The 20,133-nt window shown below is 44.8% G+C and overlaps 1 protein-coding gene across 2 annotated transcripts; it reads right to left on the reverse strand.

Moving 5' to 3' along the window:
- Nucleotides 1–1,205: 1,205 nt before the first annotated feature.
- Nutf2 (nuclear transport factor 2) lies at nucleotides 1,206–19,726 on the reverse strand. 2 transcript variants are annotated; one of them, XM_005076306.4, is made up of 5 exons: nucleotides 19,587–19,726; nucleotides 6,248–6,374; nucleotides 4,101–4,172; nucleotides 3,917–4,015; nucleotides 1,206–1,725 (listed from the first exon to the last, which is right to left on the reverse strand). In XM_005076306.4, exons 2-5 carry the CDS (start codon nucleotides 6,344–6,346, stop codon nucleotides 1,612–1,614), a joined length of 384 nt encoding a protein of 127 aa, XP_005076363.1. In that variant the 5' UTR covers nucleotides 6,347–6,374; nucleotides 19,587–19,726; the 3' UTR covers nucleotides 1,206–1,611. The 2 variants fall into 2 exon arrangements, with proteins under 2 accessions (XP_005076363.1, XP_040592461.1); XM_040736527.1 differs by lacking the exon at nucleotides 19,587–19,726 and adding an exon at nucleotides 19,119–19,344.
- Between the last annotated feature and the right edge of the window lie 407 nt (nucleotides 19,727–20,133).

Consider the following 20,133-nt stretch of genomic DNA (forward strand, 5'->3'; position numbering starts at 1 on the left):
GCAAGACCTACACACTTGTGAGGCCATACTGCCCAAGAAAATGGTTCTTACCACAAAAACTAGTCATTGTTCCTGACTGTTCCCAACATCCCCTTGTCCCACATGGCAATTTCAAATTAGGAATAAAGAAACCATAGTTTACAAACACTTCTTTATTGCAGACATTTCAGGCACAGGTACATGGAAGCTGTATTGCAGATTTTATACAGGGTGGATTAAGAGGCAGATGGTATCTACCTCTCCCCGACCCCTACATCCCCTAATATACAGCAGCTTAGAGATCAGTACCACACCTCCTGTGTGCTGTCCAGGACTATGCTGGTGTAACCAGGCAACCTGTGGAGTAGGAGGAAAGCTACTCTTCCCATGGTGTAAGATGGAGGGGTTGTGGAAGAGGGAGCTTTCAGGTGTGCCCAACCAATCCTAGGCTGCTATTTTGATACCAGCTTTATACTATCCAGAGGTCTCAAGGATGAAAAGCTAGGTTTGTATTGGGCAAGACCTGTGCCCAAACTAAGGAGCAGGGCAGAAACTGCCCTAATAGTTAAGACTTCCTGGGATTTGAAGAGTACACAGGTTGTGTGGAAGATAAGGAGGCGGTGTGTAAATGCCCTGGGAAAAGTCTGTGAGGGAGAACTAGAGTATGACTCTTTTACACTGATTTCTTCCGCATTGTGGAATTTATACTCCAACTCAGTGGGGGCCTGGTTGATATCCCAAGTGGGTGGCATGTCTTGCTTTGCTCGGGGAATGTGGGCACTCGGAATGTGATCCTGACCCTCTTGGGAATAGAGCAGGTCCATCAGGGACTTCAACCCAGAGAATCTAAACATGGGAAACCATTTTTATCAAGGCCTTTCTAGCAGCTACAGGAGAATCATCTATCCCGCTAAAGACCTGAAGCTCCTCAGAGCAGAGACCACAGGAGGTGTCAGACAGAACTGACTTTAGAGCCTTCAGTACAGGACAGGCTTCAGGCCACAACTGCTTCCAGCTCTCCCTGCTTTCCAAAGACCAAGTGGGTTGGAGAGAACTCTGGCCTAGCAGGCTTGAAAGAATCTTGGTTGGGACTGCTAACTCAGTCAATTTGCTCCTTGCAGCAGATATTGTTAAGTTGAGGCAGAGATGAGAGAGTGAAATGAGAGACAACTGGCCAGAATTGTTGATGCCCAACCAGCTATTTAACTAATTAAAACAATTTAAACTGTTAAGAAAATTTTTGTGGTTTTATTGTATCATGAGGCATTGAAACATCTGAACAAATCAATATCTGGGCGGTGAGGCAGCTGCTTTCTCCTTCACTTCTTTGGGTTACTAGAGCAACTTGTCAGTAGATTAAAAAACAAAATGAAACAAAAACAAAAACCGACAATCTTTTGCATTACTTAAGTCTTTCCAAGGCATGCGCTGGTACAACACAAACTTCCCCTGTCAGATGCACTAGTCTAGCCTCCAAACATCATGCACAACGCCGTGGTGACAGAGGCTTACTGCACCCACTCCCACCCCGGCCCTGCTCGCATGTGTATGATATTTGGAGCATCTGGAGGAGTGAGATAGTATTGGGAAGGAGGGAGGAGGAAACAGCGTGAGTATCTGGCCAGGTGAAGGTCAGCCGAAGTTGTGCAGGGCAAGCCTGAACATGTCGTTGGTGCAAACCCAAGCATCGTTGATGTTCTTTAATAGAAACATCTGGTGGAAACCCATGATGGGATCTTCATCGGCCTGTATGGAAGAAGAAAGAAAAGATTCAGTAAGAGAACCAAGGAACAGGAAGAATATTCTGTGGTAGAGCAAGGCAGAGAATACAGACCTGAGGATCAGGCACTTACTGTCTTAAACCCGAATGTCAGTACAGAATGGGTACTTGTGAATGTGAACTGCTATGTGTGAAACATTGCTGGTCATGAAGAAGTCAATAAATAGCTACTCACACTGCCATGTATCACTGAAAAGGCAGCGCATTTACCAGTTAACTAGGCAACAGAGCAGAAGACTTGCATGTCTCTAAACTCAGCAATGTCTCTGGGTAGACATGATCAAAGAATGTAAAGACTCTTGGGGCACTATTATTGCTAAAACTGACTCTGTCTGAGTAAATGATCTAAGGTTCAAAACCGAGTTCACACTGGGCATGGTGGGACATACCTGCCAGTGTGCATGACAAGACTATTTAAAACAAACAAACAAACAAACATAAAATTAAAACAAGCTGGGTGGTGGTGGTGCATGCCTTTAGTCCCAGCCATCGCCTTTAGTCCCAGCCATCGGGAGGCAGAGGCAGGCGGATCTTTGTGAGTTCAACACCAGCCTGGTCTACAAGACCTAGTTCTAGGACAGCCTCCAAAGCCACAAAGAAACCCTGCCTCGAAAAACCTGAAAAAATAAAATAAAGTAAAACAAGCAAATAAGCCTTCTTCCCAAACTCAAATAAGTAAAAATATACACACACCAAGTTCACAATAGGATCACAATTTTTCAAGGAGTGGGGTAGGATGGAGGAATGAGCAGTATTAAAACCTCAACAGAAAAAAGACCCAAAACCTGCCGGGCGTTGGTGGCCCACGCCTTTAATCCCAGCACTCGGGAGGCAGAGGCAGGAGGATCTCTGTGAGTTCCAGGCCAGGCTGGACTGACAGCCTCCGAAACAGAGAAACCCTGTCTCATAAAACCAAAAAAAAAAAAAAAAAAAAAAAAAAAAAAGACCCAAAACCTCTAAGCAGAATTCAGAAAATGGGAATAAAGCCTAGTTAGCAGGGAGTCTCCAGCATCACTTCTTTAACAGCCAACAAGGAGGCAAACTGGTCATGTGAAGCTCCAGGTCGACAGAACCCCAGGAAGGATATGAACCCAGGTGTGAAGTGGCACTGCTTAGGACCTCAGCTCCTTGCAAACACCGCCTCTACCCTATGGGTTACAACTTCTGGGCAGAGTGTTCAGAAAGGGCAAGAGGAACTGACAGAGAGTAAGGCTGGACTTGGAGGGAGCGCAATCTTACTCTTTCTGTACACCTACTCGACCCAAGCAAGCAGAGGCAGGACGACCTCTCTGAATTCGAGGGCTTGTTCTACATAGCAAGACCCTGTCTCAGAGAAAGAAAGATTCAGAGTACCAGCTTGGGTGGTACCATTGAGGGCTGTAGGAGAGAATTGTCTCTCAGCATCCAGCTAGCGGTCTACCTAATTCTTAGGGTGATGAAAGAGTCCAAGAATTTGGCAATATAGCTTGACCTACTCCTATAAATGTTGTCCCTTTTCCATAAAGGCTCTAGACCAGTGTTCTTCACTAGAACTTTCTGCAAACATAGCCACAGACCACAAGCACTAGCAATGTGACTAGCACAACTAGGAAGTTCATTTTAATTTAATTAATTAGCATAATTTAAAATTGTGTGTCTGGGCAGTGGTGGGATGCCTTTAATCACAGCACTCGGGAGGCAGGCGGATCTATGTGAGTTCGAAGCCAGCGTGATCTACAGAGCTAGTTCCAGGACAGGCTCTAAAGCCACAGAGAAACCATGTCTCAAAAAAGCAAATAAAAGGAAAAATGTTCAAGTGGTGATATGAAAAGAAACATGACTTTTTCATGTGGTGGCTCATACCTGTAATGCTAGCTCTGAGTAGGCTAAACCAGAACTACTTTGGTGCAATATCTGAGTTTGAGGTAGCCTGATCTACAGAGTAGGTTCCAGGACAGCCAAGGCCACACAAAGAAACTATCACACACACACAAAAAAGAAAAAATAAAGGGGGGGTGAGGAGGGAGGAGCAGGTGGTCTAGGCAATCACTTTGATGGTTTTTGTTCTGACACGTCACTTTGGCTGTCCCTCAATAATCAGATCACATCCTCATATCCACAGGGAAAGCAGGAGCTTTGCCTACCCACTATTGCCCTCCAACACAGTGGCACTACTACCTTGAGCTGGCCTACAACCATGCTGATGATACAGCTATCTGGTGTAGGCTGATGGTCCTGCGCAGTGATACTATGCTGGATTTTCTGGAAGGGAAGGCTCTGCAAGACAAAGAATGGAGGGTAGGGTGAGGTCAGAAGGGGCATGAAAGAAGTTACCTATATCCCAGTTCTGGACCTTACTTACAGACAACTTCTCCACAATGGCAGCTTTCCCCTGGAACTGCTGTCCTTCCCACGTAAGGCATGATGCATCAATCTGAAAAGTGCATAGGAAATGTATAGTCAAGGACTCAGCACTCTAAGGTCCTGCCTCCCCCACCCACAAAGTCCTCAAAAGGATCTTGCTTGGAAAATGAGCTCATACATGTCTACTTGTCTGGAAACAAAGAGAAAAATTGAAATTGAATCCCCAATTTTATACTTGCTAGTATACTTTCTAAATTAATAAGTTTTTTATTTCTGCAGGGCAGTGGTGGCTCATGCCTTTAATTCCAGCACTCAAGAAGCAGACGTATCTCTGAGTTCAAGGCCAGCCTGATTTACAGAGCAAGTTCCAGGACAGGCAGGACTAGAAAGAAACCCTGTCTCAAAACAAAAAAGAAATAAAAAATTCTTATTTCTTTTTTATTATATTTTTTGAGGCAGAGACTCAGCTTATAGCCCTGGCTAACCTCAAATTCAAAGGATCTGCCTGCCTCAGCCTTCCAGTGCTGCGATTAAAGGCTTATGCCACAATCTCAGCAAACTTCCTAAATTGTATCCCATTGTTTCACTCTAAAAGATTATCAGGAGGGTGGTGGCAGTTCACACCTCTAATCCTAGCACCTGGGGGCAGAGGCAGGTGGCTCTCTGAGTTCCAGGCCAGCCTGATCTACAGAGTTTCAGGACAGTCAGAATCACACAGAGAAAAATCGTGTCTAAGAAACAAAACAATACAAAGTTTATCAAAATGTAGTTATTAACACAAGAATCGTCCCTGACTTTGTGAAACAGTCTCACTGTGTTTTCCTGACTGGCCTAGATCCTTCTACCCCTGCCTCCTAAGAACTGGGATTAAAGGGCAGGCTACGATAGACAGGCAATGACAGACAACTTTAGCCTTAACACTTGAGAAATTGTGGGAGGATGATGGTGTGTTTGAAGCTAGGCAAAGGTACATAGTGAGGCTTTATGCTGAGAGTGGAGGCGGGATGGCGTGACAGTAGGGAGAGGTGGGAACTTCTGCTACTTCCAACTGTGACACTAGGCAAGTTTTAGGTTGTTTACCTTTCTAAATTTTAGTTCCCCTAATCTTCAAAGGGGAAACATGAGTGATTATGTAATAATAGTATACGAGAAGCACTGTTTTAGGACCTTCCTAAAATAAATGTCTTTTTGGAGAGGAGGTATCAAACCTGCTTTAATTATTTTACAATGACCTTTACTCCCAGCCCTTTAGAAGGCTGAGGTAGAATAATCCAGGTCTGAGGCCAGTCTGAGCAAAATGGTGAAATCCCTTTGTCCAAAAGAAGAGACAATGAGAAGGACTGACTGGAGGAACAGAACAGTGGTAGAACACCTGCCTTCCATACATGAGGGCCTGGGTACAATCCCTCTAACTCATAATGACAATTTATATCGTCTATGATGAGTTTGGTCTCTCATTGCTAAGATGCCTTTCTTTATTCCAGAATTTTGGAATGAATCTTGACATTCTGGAAGATATACTTACAACTTCTGATAGGCTCTAAGGCTACTCCTAGCATTGTTAGCCTGACTAAATGCCCTTATGTGAGTGAATCTCAGAAGTCAAGAATATGAGTAAATGAGTATCCTTAAAATATCAAGTGCCAGCCAGGCAGTGGTGGTGCACGCCTTTAATCCCAGCATTTGGGAGGTAGAGGCAGTGGATCTCTGTGAGTTGAGCCAGCCTGGTCTACAGAGTGAGTTCCAGGACAGACTCCAAAACTACAGAGAAACTCTGTCTCGAAAAACAAAACAAACCATCAAGTAATAATACCTGCCTGCCTAGAAGACTCCATGGGTTAACTATTTGATTCCCACAAGCACTCAGGTGTTCTGGGCTCAAATGAAGCTGTACGTGCGACCTCCAGAAGCCAGCTTTGCAATGAAAATGCTCATGGCTATTGCGTCCAGAGGGTAATGAGCACTAGTATCTGATTGCTGCTACTTTACCTAGAAGACAGATACTCCTAGGACTATGGTGCCCTGTTAAGGTGCCACATGGAATGGCAAAGCCCAAACTTCTTGTTCAGGATACCACAATCCCCACTCTTGATATCCAAATTAATTTCCTAGGGTCCTATTCTGGCTCTGAAGTTGGAGACTTACATAAATTGCGCCTAGTTGGGTTCTGTCGTTATCAAATAACTGGTAGTAATGCTGAATAAAGCTGGATCCAATCTGCTCCCAAATTGGCTTGTCTCCCATCCTGGAGAGTCACCCACCTCACCAAAACCTGTAAAGACCAGCAAGACAAAGACAAGTGTTAGTACCACACAAGCATGAAGTAGCCTGCCACTGAACTTTGTCTGCCTAGCCTCCTCATGCAGGTAAATCCTCTGCTGATACATGTTCTTTCAGGGTAAGTGACAAAGCCCTGGGGATCTCACAGGAGACCTTACCCAACCCCGACCAGTAGTAGGAACCACATTTAGGCCGTCTTGTAAGAAGCTCTAGGTTGATGACAGATAGGTGCTAAGGATGCAACCGGACAAAGGAGTATCAGAATAGCCCTATAATGTCCAGTAAGGGGAGAAGAAGGAACTCAACACTAAAACTAGCTCCACATTTTCCTTTAATCCTCAATAACCTCTAAGGCCAGTTACTGTCATTCTACCCACTGATCAGACCAGAAACTACTGATGTTTCTGTGTAGAATGTTTCTCTTTTAGTGTTCAAGCTTCCAACACTGTCCCAGGATGTGCTGGAAATGGGCAGGGGGGACACACATGGCTTCTAAAGACCTCACTCCTGACCATAGCAAGTCCTAAAGAGTCACCTAACAACTATGAGGGCAAGTGACTCTTGAACTGGCCTTTTCTGCTGCTATTTCTTCATTGGTAATAATATTCTCTACTCACTCCAGAGCTGTGACAGAAGGATGAGAATGGGAAATAGATGGAGCATCTCTGAACATGATCATCATCCTGTCTGACTAACTGCCCTGTTCCTGAAGGGGAATCCCTACCCAGCTAGAGGCCACAATCCCAGGGATACTAATGAAAACCACACTGACACCCTCCAAACACAGAGACTGCAGAGGAGCATATCCTTTGTCCTGATAATAAGTTTGAGACAAAACAGTAAGAAGGTAATTTCACCCCAGCAGAAAACCATCTTCTGCAGTAGGAGCTAAAACAGTCACTGTTTCTAGGGCTTTCACATTCTCCTCTGCAAAACTGAAGATGTCAGCCTGCAGGTTGCTGGTGTTTACGTACTTCTTCAACAATGAAACTTAGTAAAGTGACTGTTTGACATGGTAAGTACTAACTTACTACAGTCACTGTGACCTCGGCCAAGGCCAGAGGAGCCAGCAGGAAGGTACAGTGTAGAGAAATAGAGATAAATCCAATTATCCAGCTTATGACAGATATTCTAGTCAATACAGGGCCAGGAAATGAAGCCAGTTTTATTTTAAGTTCCCTAGGAGGTAGCTGCACTAAAATAGAAACCCTATGCTCAGATGACTAAGAAATGTCCAGGAAAGTCTAAAACAAGCAGAGGAGAAAGCTTGGATCCAGCCATGCCTGTACACAGAAACATAAGATGTGTCTCAATTCATATTTGTGCCCAGAGACAAATCAGTCAATGGAAGCAGAGGACCTATTACGAGTTTCACATGCAATCTTGGTCCCATTTCCAACTTTCCATATTTCCTCACACTCACATCTCTGCCCCTTCTACCTTAGTTTTCACTTAACATTTCCCAACACCACAAAAACACCCAGATACTTTGCCCAGTTTCCAAGAGCTCTTGAAAAGCTGAAGAAATAATGAAAGTCATTCTTCCTTCTGGCCCCAGCCCACATCAAGGTTGGGCAGTTCTCAGGGGAGGTTCTAGAAAGGAACATACCAAGTAGAAGAAACAATACCAACAAATGTATGACAACACCAAACAGTAAGGGCAGGAAACTAGGGTGTCAGAGGTGGAAATGACCAAGAGCAAGGCTGGAAATCAATCCAGAGACAGGAAAAGTGACAGCACAGGTAAGGTAAGAGAGTGGTGTGAGCAGTAGAGGGTGTTTTTTTTCTTTCTCAGCAGCACTGCTCTATCTACCCTATGAATCTACTATCTGGACTTGTTATATAGACCAGGCTGAGCTGTTATTTCTCCTGAGTGCTAGAATTAAAGACATGCACTACTACGTTCAGTTAGGTTGGGTTTTGTTTTGTTTTTGCTTGAGACAGGGTGGAGGCAGGAGGATCAAAAGCTTAATGTGGTCCTTGGCTACAGAGGGAGTTTGAGGCCAGCCTAGGTTAGAGATCCTGTCTCAAAACAAAACAAAACAAGACGAACAAACAAACAAAAACCAACAACAACAAAAAGAAAACCCAAAAAGACTGAATAGAGGCCTTTGTTTTAAAGAATACAAAAGCAGATCTAGGAGCCAATACCAACCTTACTCCAAGCCTGCTCAATCTTCATGCATTTATTTCCATGTACCCAAACATGATATGCCATGTTCCAAAAATAGCAGAATTCAGATATGGTGGTGTAGGTCTTTAAACCCAGCAGTTGCAGGCAGAGGCAGGAGGATCTCTGTTGAGTTTGAAGCCAGTCTGGTCTAGATGACAGTGATATACAGGCCAGCCAGAGCTACGCAGTGAGACCTATCTCAATCAACTAATCAAACAAACGAACTAAGAGAAAAAAAAAAAAAACCAACAACAACAAAAAAACAAAAAAAACAAAGAAAGGGACTGGAGAGATTACAGTTGTCAATAGTGCTTCATGCTCTTCCAGAGAATCAGAGTCCTGCTCACAGCACCAATGTCGGGCAGTTCACAACTGCTTGTAACTTTAGCTCCAAATGATCTGATACCCTCCTCTTCTGGACACACACAGACATACAAATACGAAAAGCCAAAACCATACAACACAAACAAACTGCTGGGTGTAACATAAACCTGTAAGTCAAGCTTTTGGGATGCTGAGGTGGAAAGATTCCTAGATGATCAAGGCCAGCCTCAGGGAAAACAGTGAGTTCAAGACTAGCCTGGGGTACAGAGTGAGAGCTTGCCCCCCCTCAAAAAAAGCAGGGCATGCCTATACTACAAAGTGAGTTCTAGGACAGGCTCTAAAGTTACAGAAAAACCCTGTCTCTGAAAACTAAATACATGTAAAAAGAAAAAACAAAAACAAAACCCCAGCAAGATGGGGTTAGAGAGATGGCTCAAGTGTTATCTGCTCTTCTAGAGAATCTGGGTTCAATTCCCAGAACCCACATGGAGGCCCACAATCTCTACAATTCTGATGCCCTCTTCTGGCCTCCAAGGGCAGCAGGCTTGAACGTGATGCAGCCATTCATGCAGAGAAAACACCCATATGAGTAAAATATATTTTTAAAAGAGCTAGAAGCAGTACACAGCTTTAATCTCAGTTCTCAGAAGGCAGAGACTAGCAGAGTTTGAAAGTAGCCTGGTCTACATAGCAAATTCTAGGCCATGCAGAGATACATTAGCCCCTGCCTCAAAAACAAACAACAAAAAACCAAAACAACAACAAAAGGGAAGACAAACAAAAAAGGTCAAACTCCCTGCTCTGCTGGAGGTCATCTACAGCCATCCCTATCTTGCCAGCCATTCACTCTACCTGGATCCAGCATCACACACATACTCACAAAAGGTCCAGTGCTTGCTCACCAGCATTTTTGTAAAGGTGAGTCCCTAGCCAGGGTATAACCACTTGCTTGGTTAATTCTCTTTCTTCCTCCCAGGCACCAGTCAGACCCTGTTTGTCAACTCAATACCAGACACCAGTGTTGACCCACTTCTGGTGCAAACCCCATCAACCATCAATATACCCCAGCTCTGTTCCTCTGTCTTGAGGCACTATTACTCCCATGTGGGGTTTCCCTATTTTGTTTTTAAGACAGGGTTTGTGTAACAGTCCTGGCTTGCCTGGACCTCAGGAGACCCACCTGCCTCTGCCTGGGAGTGCTAGGATTAAAGGTATACCACCACACCTGGCCACTGTATCATTTGCACACACATAATCCTCACACATACATCCTCTCCAGTACAGAATGTAGTGGCACAGCAAAGTATAGGTTTAATAGTTTACTCAAACCCTTGTACCAAGTTTGCAACTCATACTTTAAAAACAGCATCCCCAAGCCCCAAAGGAGCAGAATGCAGAGGCCTCTCCCATCCACATGACTCCCCTGTGGTGGGTGTCCAGATAGGGCTAAATGCTTCCTCAGAATAGCCAGAAAGCTCTGATCTTGTTCTGTGAAAATAAAAGCCTGAAAACAAATGAAGAGATGCAGTCTCACATGACATTGAGACCTATCCTTCACCCTGTGGCTTTTGCAGCTCTTGTGAGAAGTTGATCCCACACCATCTGCTTCACCCAGTAGCCTACAGACTGACACAGGCCAGACTCCTCAAGAAGCTGCTCCCTGACGTTAGCCTTCTTGAACCTTTAGGTATTTTTAGGTATTTGGGAGTGCAAATATCCTCTCAAAAAGAAAAAAAAAAGCATCTTCATTTTTAGATTTCAAGTATCTCCAAAGACAAAATGTGTAATAGCAGTAATCAGCACATCAAGGAGACTCCTGTCTCAAAAAAAAAAAAAAAAAAAAAAGACACAGGTCAAGCAAAAAGAGAAATGTGCAAAGACCTTATACATACCACCCCACCTCACCAACTCATCTGCTGGTAGGCAGCAAATTCAACTGTCCAGAGTTGGGCTCCAGAGTCAGGTTTCCAACGACAACCTGAGTCCTCTTAGAGATATAAATGAACAGATTTCATCAGTCAACCAGCAGCCTCTAGGCATGAAGCCCGAGACCTCTGAGCCTCAATCTTGAGAGGAGCAAAACAGGCCCTTCTCAAAGATTTTTATACCAAGGGATGGACTTATATAGTAAGTAGTTCATGCCTGTAATTCTCAGCATTTAGGAGGTTTAGAGACGAAGACTATGTGAGTTCTAGGCAAGTCCAGGCTAAATGCCTTATGTAAAATTAATTAATTAATTAATTAAAGGTGTCAGGGAACTGCAAAGATAATTTAACAGTTAAGAGGACTTGCTTACTTGCAGCCCTAGAAGAAATCCTGGATTTAGTTCCCAGCATTTACATGTTGGCTCACAACCACCTGTAAAGTCAGAACCATGGGATCTAAAACCCTCTTCTGCCCTCTGTGGACACCAAGAATGTACATAGCGCACATACATAAATGCAAATATTCATACATATAAAAAGGGTCAGAGACCCAACAAGATGGTTCGGTGGGTAAAGGTATTTACTAACAAACTTGTTGATTTCAATCCCTGGAACCCACATGGCAAAGTTGTTCTCTAACTTCTATATGTATTATGGCATGTACCTCAAAAAAAAAAGTCAAAAATATTAAATAAAATTAAACATAAAATAAAGGGTTGGGTTCAGTTGTAGAGCACTTCCTTTGTGTGAAGCCCAAGATTTGGTTCCCCAGTATCACACACTTCAAAATCACAAACCAGTTTCTACTGTTTGAACAAAGGAGTTGGATAGATGGTGGCCAAGCTGAACCCAAGGCTGATATGGGGCACAAGAATAATAAAGGTTAAAAGAAAAAGAATCGCCCAGCGTTGGTGGCGCACGCCTTTAATCCCAGTGCTCGGGAGGCAGAGGCAGGTGGATCTGTGAGTTCGAGACCAGCCTGGTCTATAGAGCAAGTTCCAGGACAGCCTCCAAAGCCACAGAGAAACCCTGTCTGGGGGGGGGACCAACAACAACAACAAAAATCTACCCCATGGCTAGGTGTGGTGGTGCATACCTGTAACCCACCACTTGGGAGTTGGAGGCAAAAGGATCAGGAGTTTAAGGCCACTTTGGTTAAACAGGGAGCTCAAGGCCAGTCTGGGCTATAAAACCATAAAAATTTAGCCTTAGCCCATGGGGGGAAGGGGGGCAGGCAGATCTCTGTGAGTTCAAGGTTAGCCTGGTCAACAGAGCAAATTCCAGGCTCTAAAGCTACTCAGAGAAACCCTGTCCTGAAAAACAAAACAAAAAACAGACAAAAACCATAAAAATTTGCCTCTCAGGCTGGAAAGCTAGCTCAGTGGTTAAGAGCACTTGTTGCAAAGGACATGGGTTCAATTCCCAGCACCAGCATGGAGGCTTGTCACCTCCCAGGTACCAGGCATCCATATTTACACGCAGATAAAACATTCATATACATGAAATAATAAAAATACATCTATTTTCAATATAATCCTTTCTCTAGTCTCATGATGACTTGTATTCTGCTATGACTAGAAACCATCTACAGGTGAGATGTGCCACATGGATCCTTCTAGAGGCAGCAGACTTTCCTTTTTCTATACCAGTGAGATTCAACTGGAGGTGGTAGCATAGGCCTAGAGGCCAAGGACAGAGGATCAGAAATTCAAAGTTACAGAGTAACTGCAAGGCCAGTTTGGACAACCTAGTGAGACCTTAGTAAGACCATCTTAAAAATAAAAGGTTAAAAGAATTCTAGCACAGAGGCAGGCAGATCTCTGAGCTGGAGGCCAGCATGATCTACAAAGCAAGATCCATGACAGCCAGAAACCCTGTCTCAAAAACAAAAACAACAAACAAACAAACAAAAAAGCAAAAAACCCAAAGGCTGAAAGAGAGCCAGGTATGGCACATGCCTTTAATGTCAGCACTCAGAGGCAGAAGAAGGTCTCTGTAAGTTCAAAGCTAGTCTATATTGAGTTTCAGGACAGTCAGGGAGGGCTACACAGAACTCCATCTCAAAAAACAAACCAAAAAGTTTTAAAAGGGTAAGGTCTTACATTAATAATTACTACATAAAAATGATCATTCAACTTAGTCTAGATTTCCTCTCCAGTAGCACAAAATAAAAAAGGGTGATGGAGTAGCACTGATGTTGCTTGGCATGTAAAGGTATTTTGCTAACAAACCAAAAACCCGAGCTCAATCCTCAGGATCCACTGTGGAAGGAGGGAACAGATTCCCACAGGTTGTCCTCTGACTTCCACTGTGTACTATGGCACATGAGCACGCGTTTCTGAGCAGACACGTGCACAAAATAAGTAAATAATGTAGTAAGAACTAGAGAGATGCTCAATGGTTAAGAGCACTTACTACTCTTGCAAGACCCAGGTTCAGTTCCAAGCAGCCACATGGTGGTGCACAACCACCTGAAACTCCAGTTCCAGGGATCTGAATTTCTCATCTGGCCTTCATGGGGCACTTGCACATATATGGTGCATATACATGCATTCAGATACACACACATACAAAAATAAAACTTTTTTTAAAAGTACAGTCTCCCTCTCCAGGCGTTGGTGGCGCACGCCTTTAATCCCAGCACTCAGGAGGCAGAGGCAGGCAGATCTCTGAGTTCGAGGCCAGGCTGGACCGACAGCCTCCAAAACAGAGAAACCCTGTCTCATAAAACCAAAAAAAAGTACAGTCTCCCTCTATACAGTCCTGACTGTCCTAAAACTCACTATGTAGAAAAGACTGGCCTGGAACTCAGATCTTCCTGCCTGTTAAAAATAAATCTTTCAAAAATATATAAAGTGTGCTTATTTATGTATCTTACAATGAGTGCTCAGCCTACATGTACACGTGCAGGCCAGAAGAGAGCATCAGATTCCATTATAAATGGCTGTGAGCCACTATGTAGGTGGTGAGTACTGAACTCAGGACCTGTGAAAGAACAGCCAGTGCTCTTAACCAAGGAATCTCTTCAGCCCCCTTGCCTAATTTTCAATGTCCATCTTGGAAAATACTTTTCTACTTCCCTTGGCCCCAATAAGGATAAGCTGAAATGTAGTCTAAAACAAGCAGTCTTCTCATTTTTTCTTTTTTTTTAATCTTTTTTTTTGTATTTTATTTATTTATTGTGTATACAGTCTTCTGCCTGCGTGCCAGCGGAGGGCACCAGATCTCATTCAAGGTGGTTGTGAGCCACCATGTGATTGCCGAGAATTGAACTCAGGACCTCTGGAAGAACAGTCAGTGCTCTTAACCTCTGAGCCATCTCTCCAGCCCCCAGTCTTTTCATTTCTTACCTCTGTACCCTCCACCAAAAGTTGGGGACTGAATCTAAGGCCTCATGCCTGCTACACAAGTGCTTTACCACTGAACTATACCCAAATCCCAATATTGCCATTTCTGACATCCCTATTGGATACTACCCCTTGAGACATAGAGACAAGATAGTGCAAGCCCAGGGTTTGATTTCTTAGCACTACCTAAAACAGGACAGTGAAGACACACAGGCCTGTAATACAATCCAAGCCACTCCAGAGGTGGAAGCTGGAACAGGACAGGGTTTCAAGGAATAACTGCTTGTCACTGGAATGAAACCGGTTTTGAGGGAGTCTCAGGTAAGTGAGAGATGTTACAACCCATGTTTCAGGGAAGGAAATAGAAAGTCAGACAGTGTTGGTGACATTCCTTGGCATTCTGGGAACCTAGCAGATTCGTATGGTTTTTGCCAGTCACTGGAGAGGAAGGTAGGATCAGTATTTGCTCTTCAACACTTTCTAACCTTTAAAAGCTCCCTCTACTGCAGAATCAGAGTCCCTGCAGTTCTCTTCAACTAAGCTTGCAGCACATAATGACACCTTCTTTCTCTAGCACCAGGCTTGTCTGTCTGTGTGTGTTGTGTGTCCACAGCCTCAGCCCAGAGTCAAACTTACAGAAAGGACAAAAGAATGTCTTCAGAAAAAAATAGGAACATTCAGAGAAAAACAAAACAAACCTTGATCATGTCAAGCAAAATGTTAATACCTTACTTTTTTTTTTCCTTCTTTTTTTTTTTTTTTTGAGACAGGGTTTCTTTGTGTACCTCTGGCTGATCTGCAACTCTGTAGACCAGGCTGGCCTAGAACTCACAAAGATCTGAATGCCTCTGACTCCCAAGTGCTGGGATTAAAGGTGTGAGCCACCACAAGGTTTGTCCTTGAACTCTTTTTTTTTTAAAGATTTATTTATTTATTATATATACAGTGTTCTGTCTGCATGCATTCCGGCAGGTCAGAAGAGGGCACCAGATCTCATTACAGATGGTTGTGAGCCACCATGTGGTTGCTGGGAATTGAACTCAGGACCTCTGGAAGAGCAGCCAATGCTCTTAACCTCCGAGCCATCTCCCCAGGCCTTGTCCTTGAACTCTTACCCTCCCTCCTGCCCCATACTCCAAAGTGGTAAGATTATTGAAGTCTTTTGCATGGTATTTGTACTCATGAGCTCACGTAGGTATGTGCCTCAACATCAGAAGAAGCCCTCAGACGTCCTGCTCTTGGCTTTATTCATGTTCAGAGTTTCACTGAACTTAGAGCTAGGCTGACAGTCAGCAAGTCCCAGCAAACCTCCTGTCTTCCTGACAATGCTTGGATTACTGAGTGTATGGCCTGGCTTTTAACATGGGGGCTGAGTATTTAAAGTCACCCTTGCACAAAAAGCATTCTTACCCACTTAGGTATCTCTTACTCTGAAGCACTGATTTCTCAACCTTTAATACAGTTGTGGTGACCCCAGCCATATAATTGTTTTGTTACTTCATAATTGTAATTTTGCTGTTATGAATCATAACATAAATATCTGTGTTTTCCAGTGGTCTCAGGCAACCCCTGTGAAAGGGTCATTTGACCCCCAATGAATTGTGACCATTGTTCTGAAGGGTTTTTGTTGTTGTTTTTCTTTCTGAGAAGGAGATTTTGTAATCCCAGGTTGGTCTGAAATGCATGATCACTCCTTCAGTCTCACAGGCATTTGTCACCTTTTTGATAAGATACCTTCTAATTCTAAAATTTGGGAATTCTGTATCTTTAGCATTCATTATTTCATTGCACTAACTACAGAGACAGCAGAATAAAACAAGACATGGTTCAGACAGAAGTGGGATTCTAGAAACAAGGGACGAAATTTTATATTAAAAGGTCAACTGTGGTGATATACATCAATAATCCTAGTAGTTTGAGAAGCTGAGGCAAGAGGATAGCCTAGTCTATATAGTAAGTATAGAATTACATAGCAAGCTGGGCGTTGATGGCGCACGCTTTAATACCAGCAATCGGGAGGCAGAGGCAGGTGGATCTCTGTGAGTTCGAGGCCGGCCTGGTCTACAAAGTGAGTTCCAGGACAGCCTCCAAAGCCACAGAGAAACCCTGTCTCGAAAAACCAAACAAAGAAAAAAAAAAAAGAATTACATAGCAATACTGTGTCATAATAAGTTCTGGGGCTATTGAGATAGCCTAACACATAAACCCTGTTGTCTTGCCTAACGATTTAATGACATGGTGAAGAGAACTGACTTCTACAAGTTGCCCTCTGACCTCCACAGCTGTAGCACATGCATAGCCACATCCAAAATACATTTTTTAAATTTATTTACTTATTTTTATACTGTTCTGTATGCATATTTGCCTACACACCAGAAGAGGGCACCCAATCTCATGATAGATGGTTGTGAGCCACCATGTGGTTGCTGGGAATTGAACTCAGGACCTCTGGGAAGAGCAGTCAGTGCTCTTAAGCTCCAAGCCATCTCTCCAGCCCCCAAAATACATTTTTTTAAAGATTTATTTATTTATTTATTTATTACATATACACTTTTCTGCCTACACGCCAGAAGAGGACACCAGATTGAATTGTAGATGGTTGTGAGCCACCATGTGGTTGCTGGGAATTGAACTCAGGACCTCTGGAAGAACAGGCAGTGCTCTTAACCTCTGAGCCATCTCTCCAGCCCCCAAAATACATTTTTAAATGAAAAAAAAAAAGATTAAAAAATAATTTTACAAGCCGGGCGTTGGTGGCACACGCCTTTAATCCCAGCACTCAGGAGGCAGAGGCAGGTGGATCTCTGTGAGTTCGAGGCCAGCCTGGTCTACAGAGCGAGGTCCAGGACAGTCTCCAAAGCCACAGAGAAACCCTGTCTCGAAAAACCAAAAATAATAATAATAATAATAATTTTACTAGCTAAAACAAACAAAAAGATTTTTTGTTTTTGTTTTGTCACTTGTTTGTGTAGCTATACCCAACTGTCAGGTCCCACAATTTCCCACATGGCAGAAGAGGGCAGAGAGATCCTAAAGAACCTCAGAGTTCTCCTTTATCTCTCAGAGTGACCTTCCAAGTCCAAGAAAATGAAGGGCTTTTCAGAGTCAGTATACCGGGCAATGGTCTACTCTAGATAGCAGCTTCTGTAAACTTTTTGTTTTTTTTGAGACAGGCTGGCCTGGAACTCACAGAGATCCTACTGCCTCTGCCTACCCAGTGTTGGGATTAAAGGTGTGAGCCACTACTCCCCGGCTAATTTCTGGGACCTTCTAAAGCATAAGAGAGACCTGAACTCCTATTTCTGGCTAGCTTTAGGGAAGAACAGTATCTTTTTTGATCCTCAAGGTGCTGGAGTATATGTAGCCTAGCATTTATAAAGTCTAGGGTCTGATCCCTAACACTGCATTGAAAAAAAAAGGAAAAAAAAGGAGGTCTTATGCAATATTCAAACTGATCTAGTGACAAACCTAGCTCACTAGCTCATCTGAAACCCAGACAAGTTAGAGAGTTTGTTTTGTTTCTTTGACACAGGGTCTCATGTATCCCAGACTGGTCTTGAATTTCCTATGTACCTGAAGAGATAACTTCTAATCATTATGCTCCTGCTTCTAGTTTGAAGTACACTGAGATTTCAAGCTTGTGCCACCAAACCCAATGTACTCAGTGCTAGTGATTAAATAAGAAATGTACCAACCAAGAGTTACATCCCTAGCTCTGAGAACTAACTGAAGAAAAATTCTCAAGTGAAACCAGAAAAAACAGTATGTGAGGAAATATTCAGGGAACAGGTAGATAAAAAACAGTGACTTTCTGCATCCTGGCCCTGTCAGTCATTCTAAGACACTGGGCACTCTGCTTGCAGGACCAAGTTGCTTCTTAGTCCTTATAAGAACTGTGATACAGAAGCCATTAATGGGCCAGAGAATTCAAGCTGACAAGAGACGCTTTCCACAAGAGTCTTAGGAGGTTCTCTACACTAGTCCCTTAATCACCATTCAAACAGAAGTGTGTTTTTGGTGTGTGTGTTCTGAGACGGGATTTCTCAGTGTAGCCTTGGCTGTCCCGAAACTCACTCTGTAGACCAGGCTGGCCTCAAACTCATAGAGATCTCCCTGCCTCTGCCTCCCAAGTGCTGGGATTAAAGGCATGCGCCACCACGGTCTGGCCAGAAGTGCCTTTTCAAAGCCTGCTAATAGTAACTGCTTAAATACACCCCTTCCCCAAGAACTCAACGTGATGATCTATGGTGCCATTTTTAAGGTATTTTTTCAAGGCCCAACCAGTTTCTTGACTGTTCACAGGCAGATCCAGCACAAGTGAAGAGAAACCAAACATTCTGCAACTTCCAGCTCTGCAAACAGCTTCGAAAGGCAAATACAGTCTAAACCAGAGCTCTAGTCACAGGGCTCCTTCCACCTTTTCTTGCCCGCCATTAGCCTCAAGGGCCTCAAGCTTGGAGTCCACTTCTTCACACATTAAATTCCTACCCTATGACTTTATTCTTAAGGAGTCAACTTTGTCTCAAGCTATGCTATGCTGACTCTAGGAGGAGGTCCTGATGCATTTCAGAATTGGGTTTTTCTGAGAGAAAGAAAAAAAAACTTGGTGGCTCACACAACTAATTTCACTTTTTTGGCATCCTTCCTCCATTATAACAAAGTCAAGCAACCCACCCCAAAGCTGGAGCCTAATCATGGATAAAGAAGGGTGGAGGCTGGGCCTACCAGGCGGGAACTGCCTCTCCAAAGACAACAGGTTCAGATTTTCTAAGTCTAACTAGAGATAAAGTCCCACGAAGCATCCCCTCCCGCACCAGATTCCCTGGCCCTGTCCTCCAAAGGTTAAGTTTCGTGCACTCCCAGCAGGCAATCAGGCAGAGAATCGTTCACCTACATCCTAGCCGGGCTATGGTTTGGAACCGGGCAATGGTCCCAAGCCCCAGCAGCGGCAGGCGGGCAACCCTTACCCATGCTGGCTCTGGAGCGAGCTGGGTGGCGTTGCCCATCCCCGGATCTTCGCCGGCCGGAGGTGGGACGTGGGTCTGGGATCGGCCCGCCAACCTGCCTGCAGAGGTTGTAGGATGCGAGCAAGCCAGGCAAGGCCACACAGGGCGGGGCCCTGAGAGCTATCCTGATCGTCCGAACCAGAGAAATAGATCTGGCCACAGCGCAGTCCGGCGCAACAGCCAGGACACAGGGCAGCACGGACAGGCGTCCGTCAGGCTCTCAGCATTCCCCCGGCCGCGGCCGCAGAGAATCCGCGGGAGGCGGAGCCGCGCGCGACACATGGTGCGGGCCCCGCGCCTCTTCGGGCCTCCGGGGGGGTGTGAAGAGGGGAGGGGCCTCCCAGGGCCTCGAAGCAGAAGCTCCCGGCGGCCTAGAGCGCGGCTCCTGCGGCCCAGCCCCCGCCCCGGCGCGCTGGCCCCAACACTCACCCGTGGGGCTGGCACGATGGCGGCAGCGGCGGCGGCAACCCAGCGCGGTCTGCGACCGACTGTCCCTTCCCCCCTGCCTTCCCTTGCCCGATCCGCTGCACTCTGGGAAATGCAGTTCCTGTATAACTCCTTAGGAGCGTCGGTGAGCTTGAAGAATACTACAATTCCCAGAATGCTATTCGCGGAGGCGCAACTACGGCTCGCAGCGCGGGAGGAGAGGCAGGGAGGATATCGGAGCGAGCCCCTGAGAATTGTGGTCTAGCGGAAGCCTCTGGAACACAGTTGGCGCCAGGCTAGGATCCAGTCTCAGTCGTAGCCGGGTTCCAGCTGGCCTGGCCCCGCCTAGGCTGTGCAGCCGATGGTGCCTGACCCCGCCTCCATGGGAGCCTGGTCTAGCTTGGAGCTAGCCTGGCTTCTCCCAGCAACCCCTCGGCTGTATCTGGGTCCAGATACGACTCCCTTTGGGCCCTCTGGCGACTAGTTCTGTTCATGGTGTGGCCTTAACCCGCGTGGCGAAACCCACCCTTCTCTTGTTCCTACATTTATT

This window comes from Mesocricetus auratus, unplaced genomic scaffold (assembly GCF_017639785.1).
Source record: "Mesocricetus auratus isolate SY011 unplaced genomic scaffold, BCM_Maur_2.0 Super-Scaffold_100062, whole genome shotgun sequence".
NCBI classification, from domain to species: domain Eukaryota; kingdom Metazoa; phylum Chordata; class Mammalia; order Rodentia; family Cricetidae; genus Mesocricetus; species Mesocricetus auratus.

Coding starts and splice junctions, on each gene's coding strand:
- Nutf2 (XM_005076306.4), bottom strand. CDS start 6,346: ATGGGAGACAAGCCAATTTGGGAGCAGATTGGATCCAGCTTTATTCAG. Junction 4,173..6,247: donor CCCAACTAGGCGCAATTTAT/GTAAGTCTCCAA, acceptor TGCACTTTTCAG/ATTGATGCATCATGCCTTAC. Junction 1,726..3,916: donor TGGTTGTAGGCCAGCTCAAG/GTAGTAGTGCCA, acceptor TCTTCCATACAG/GCCGATGAAGATCCCATCAT.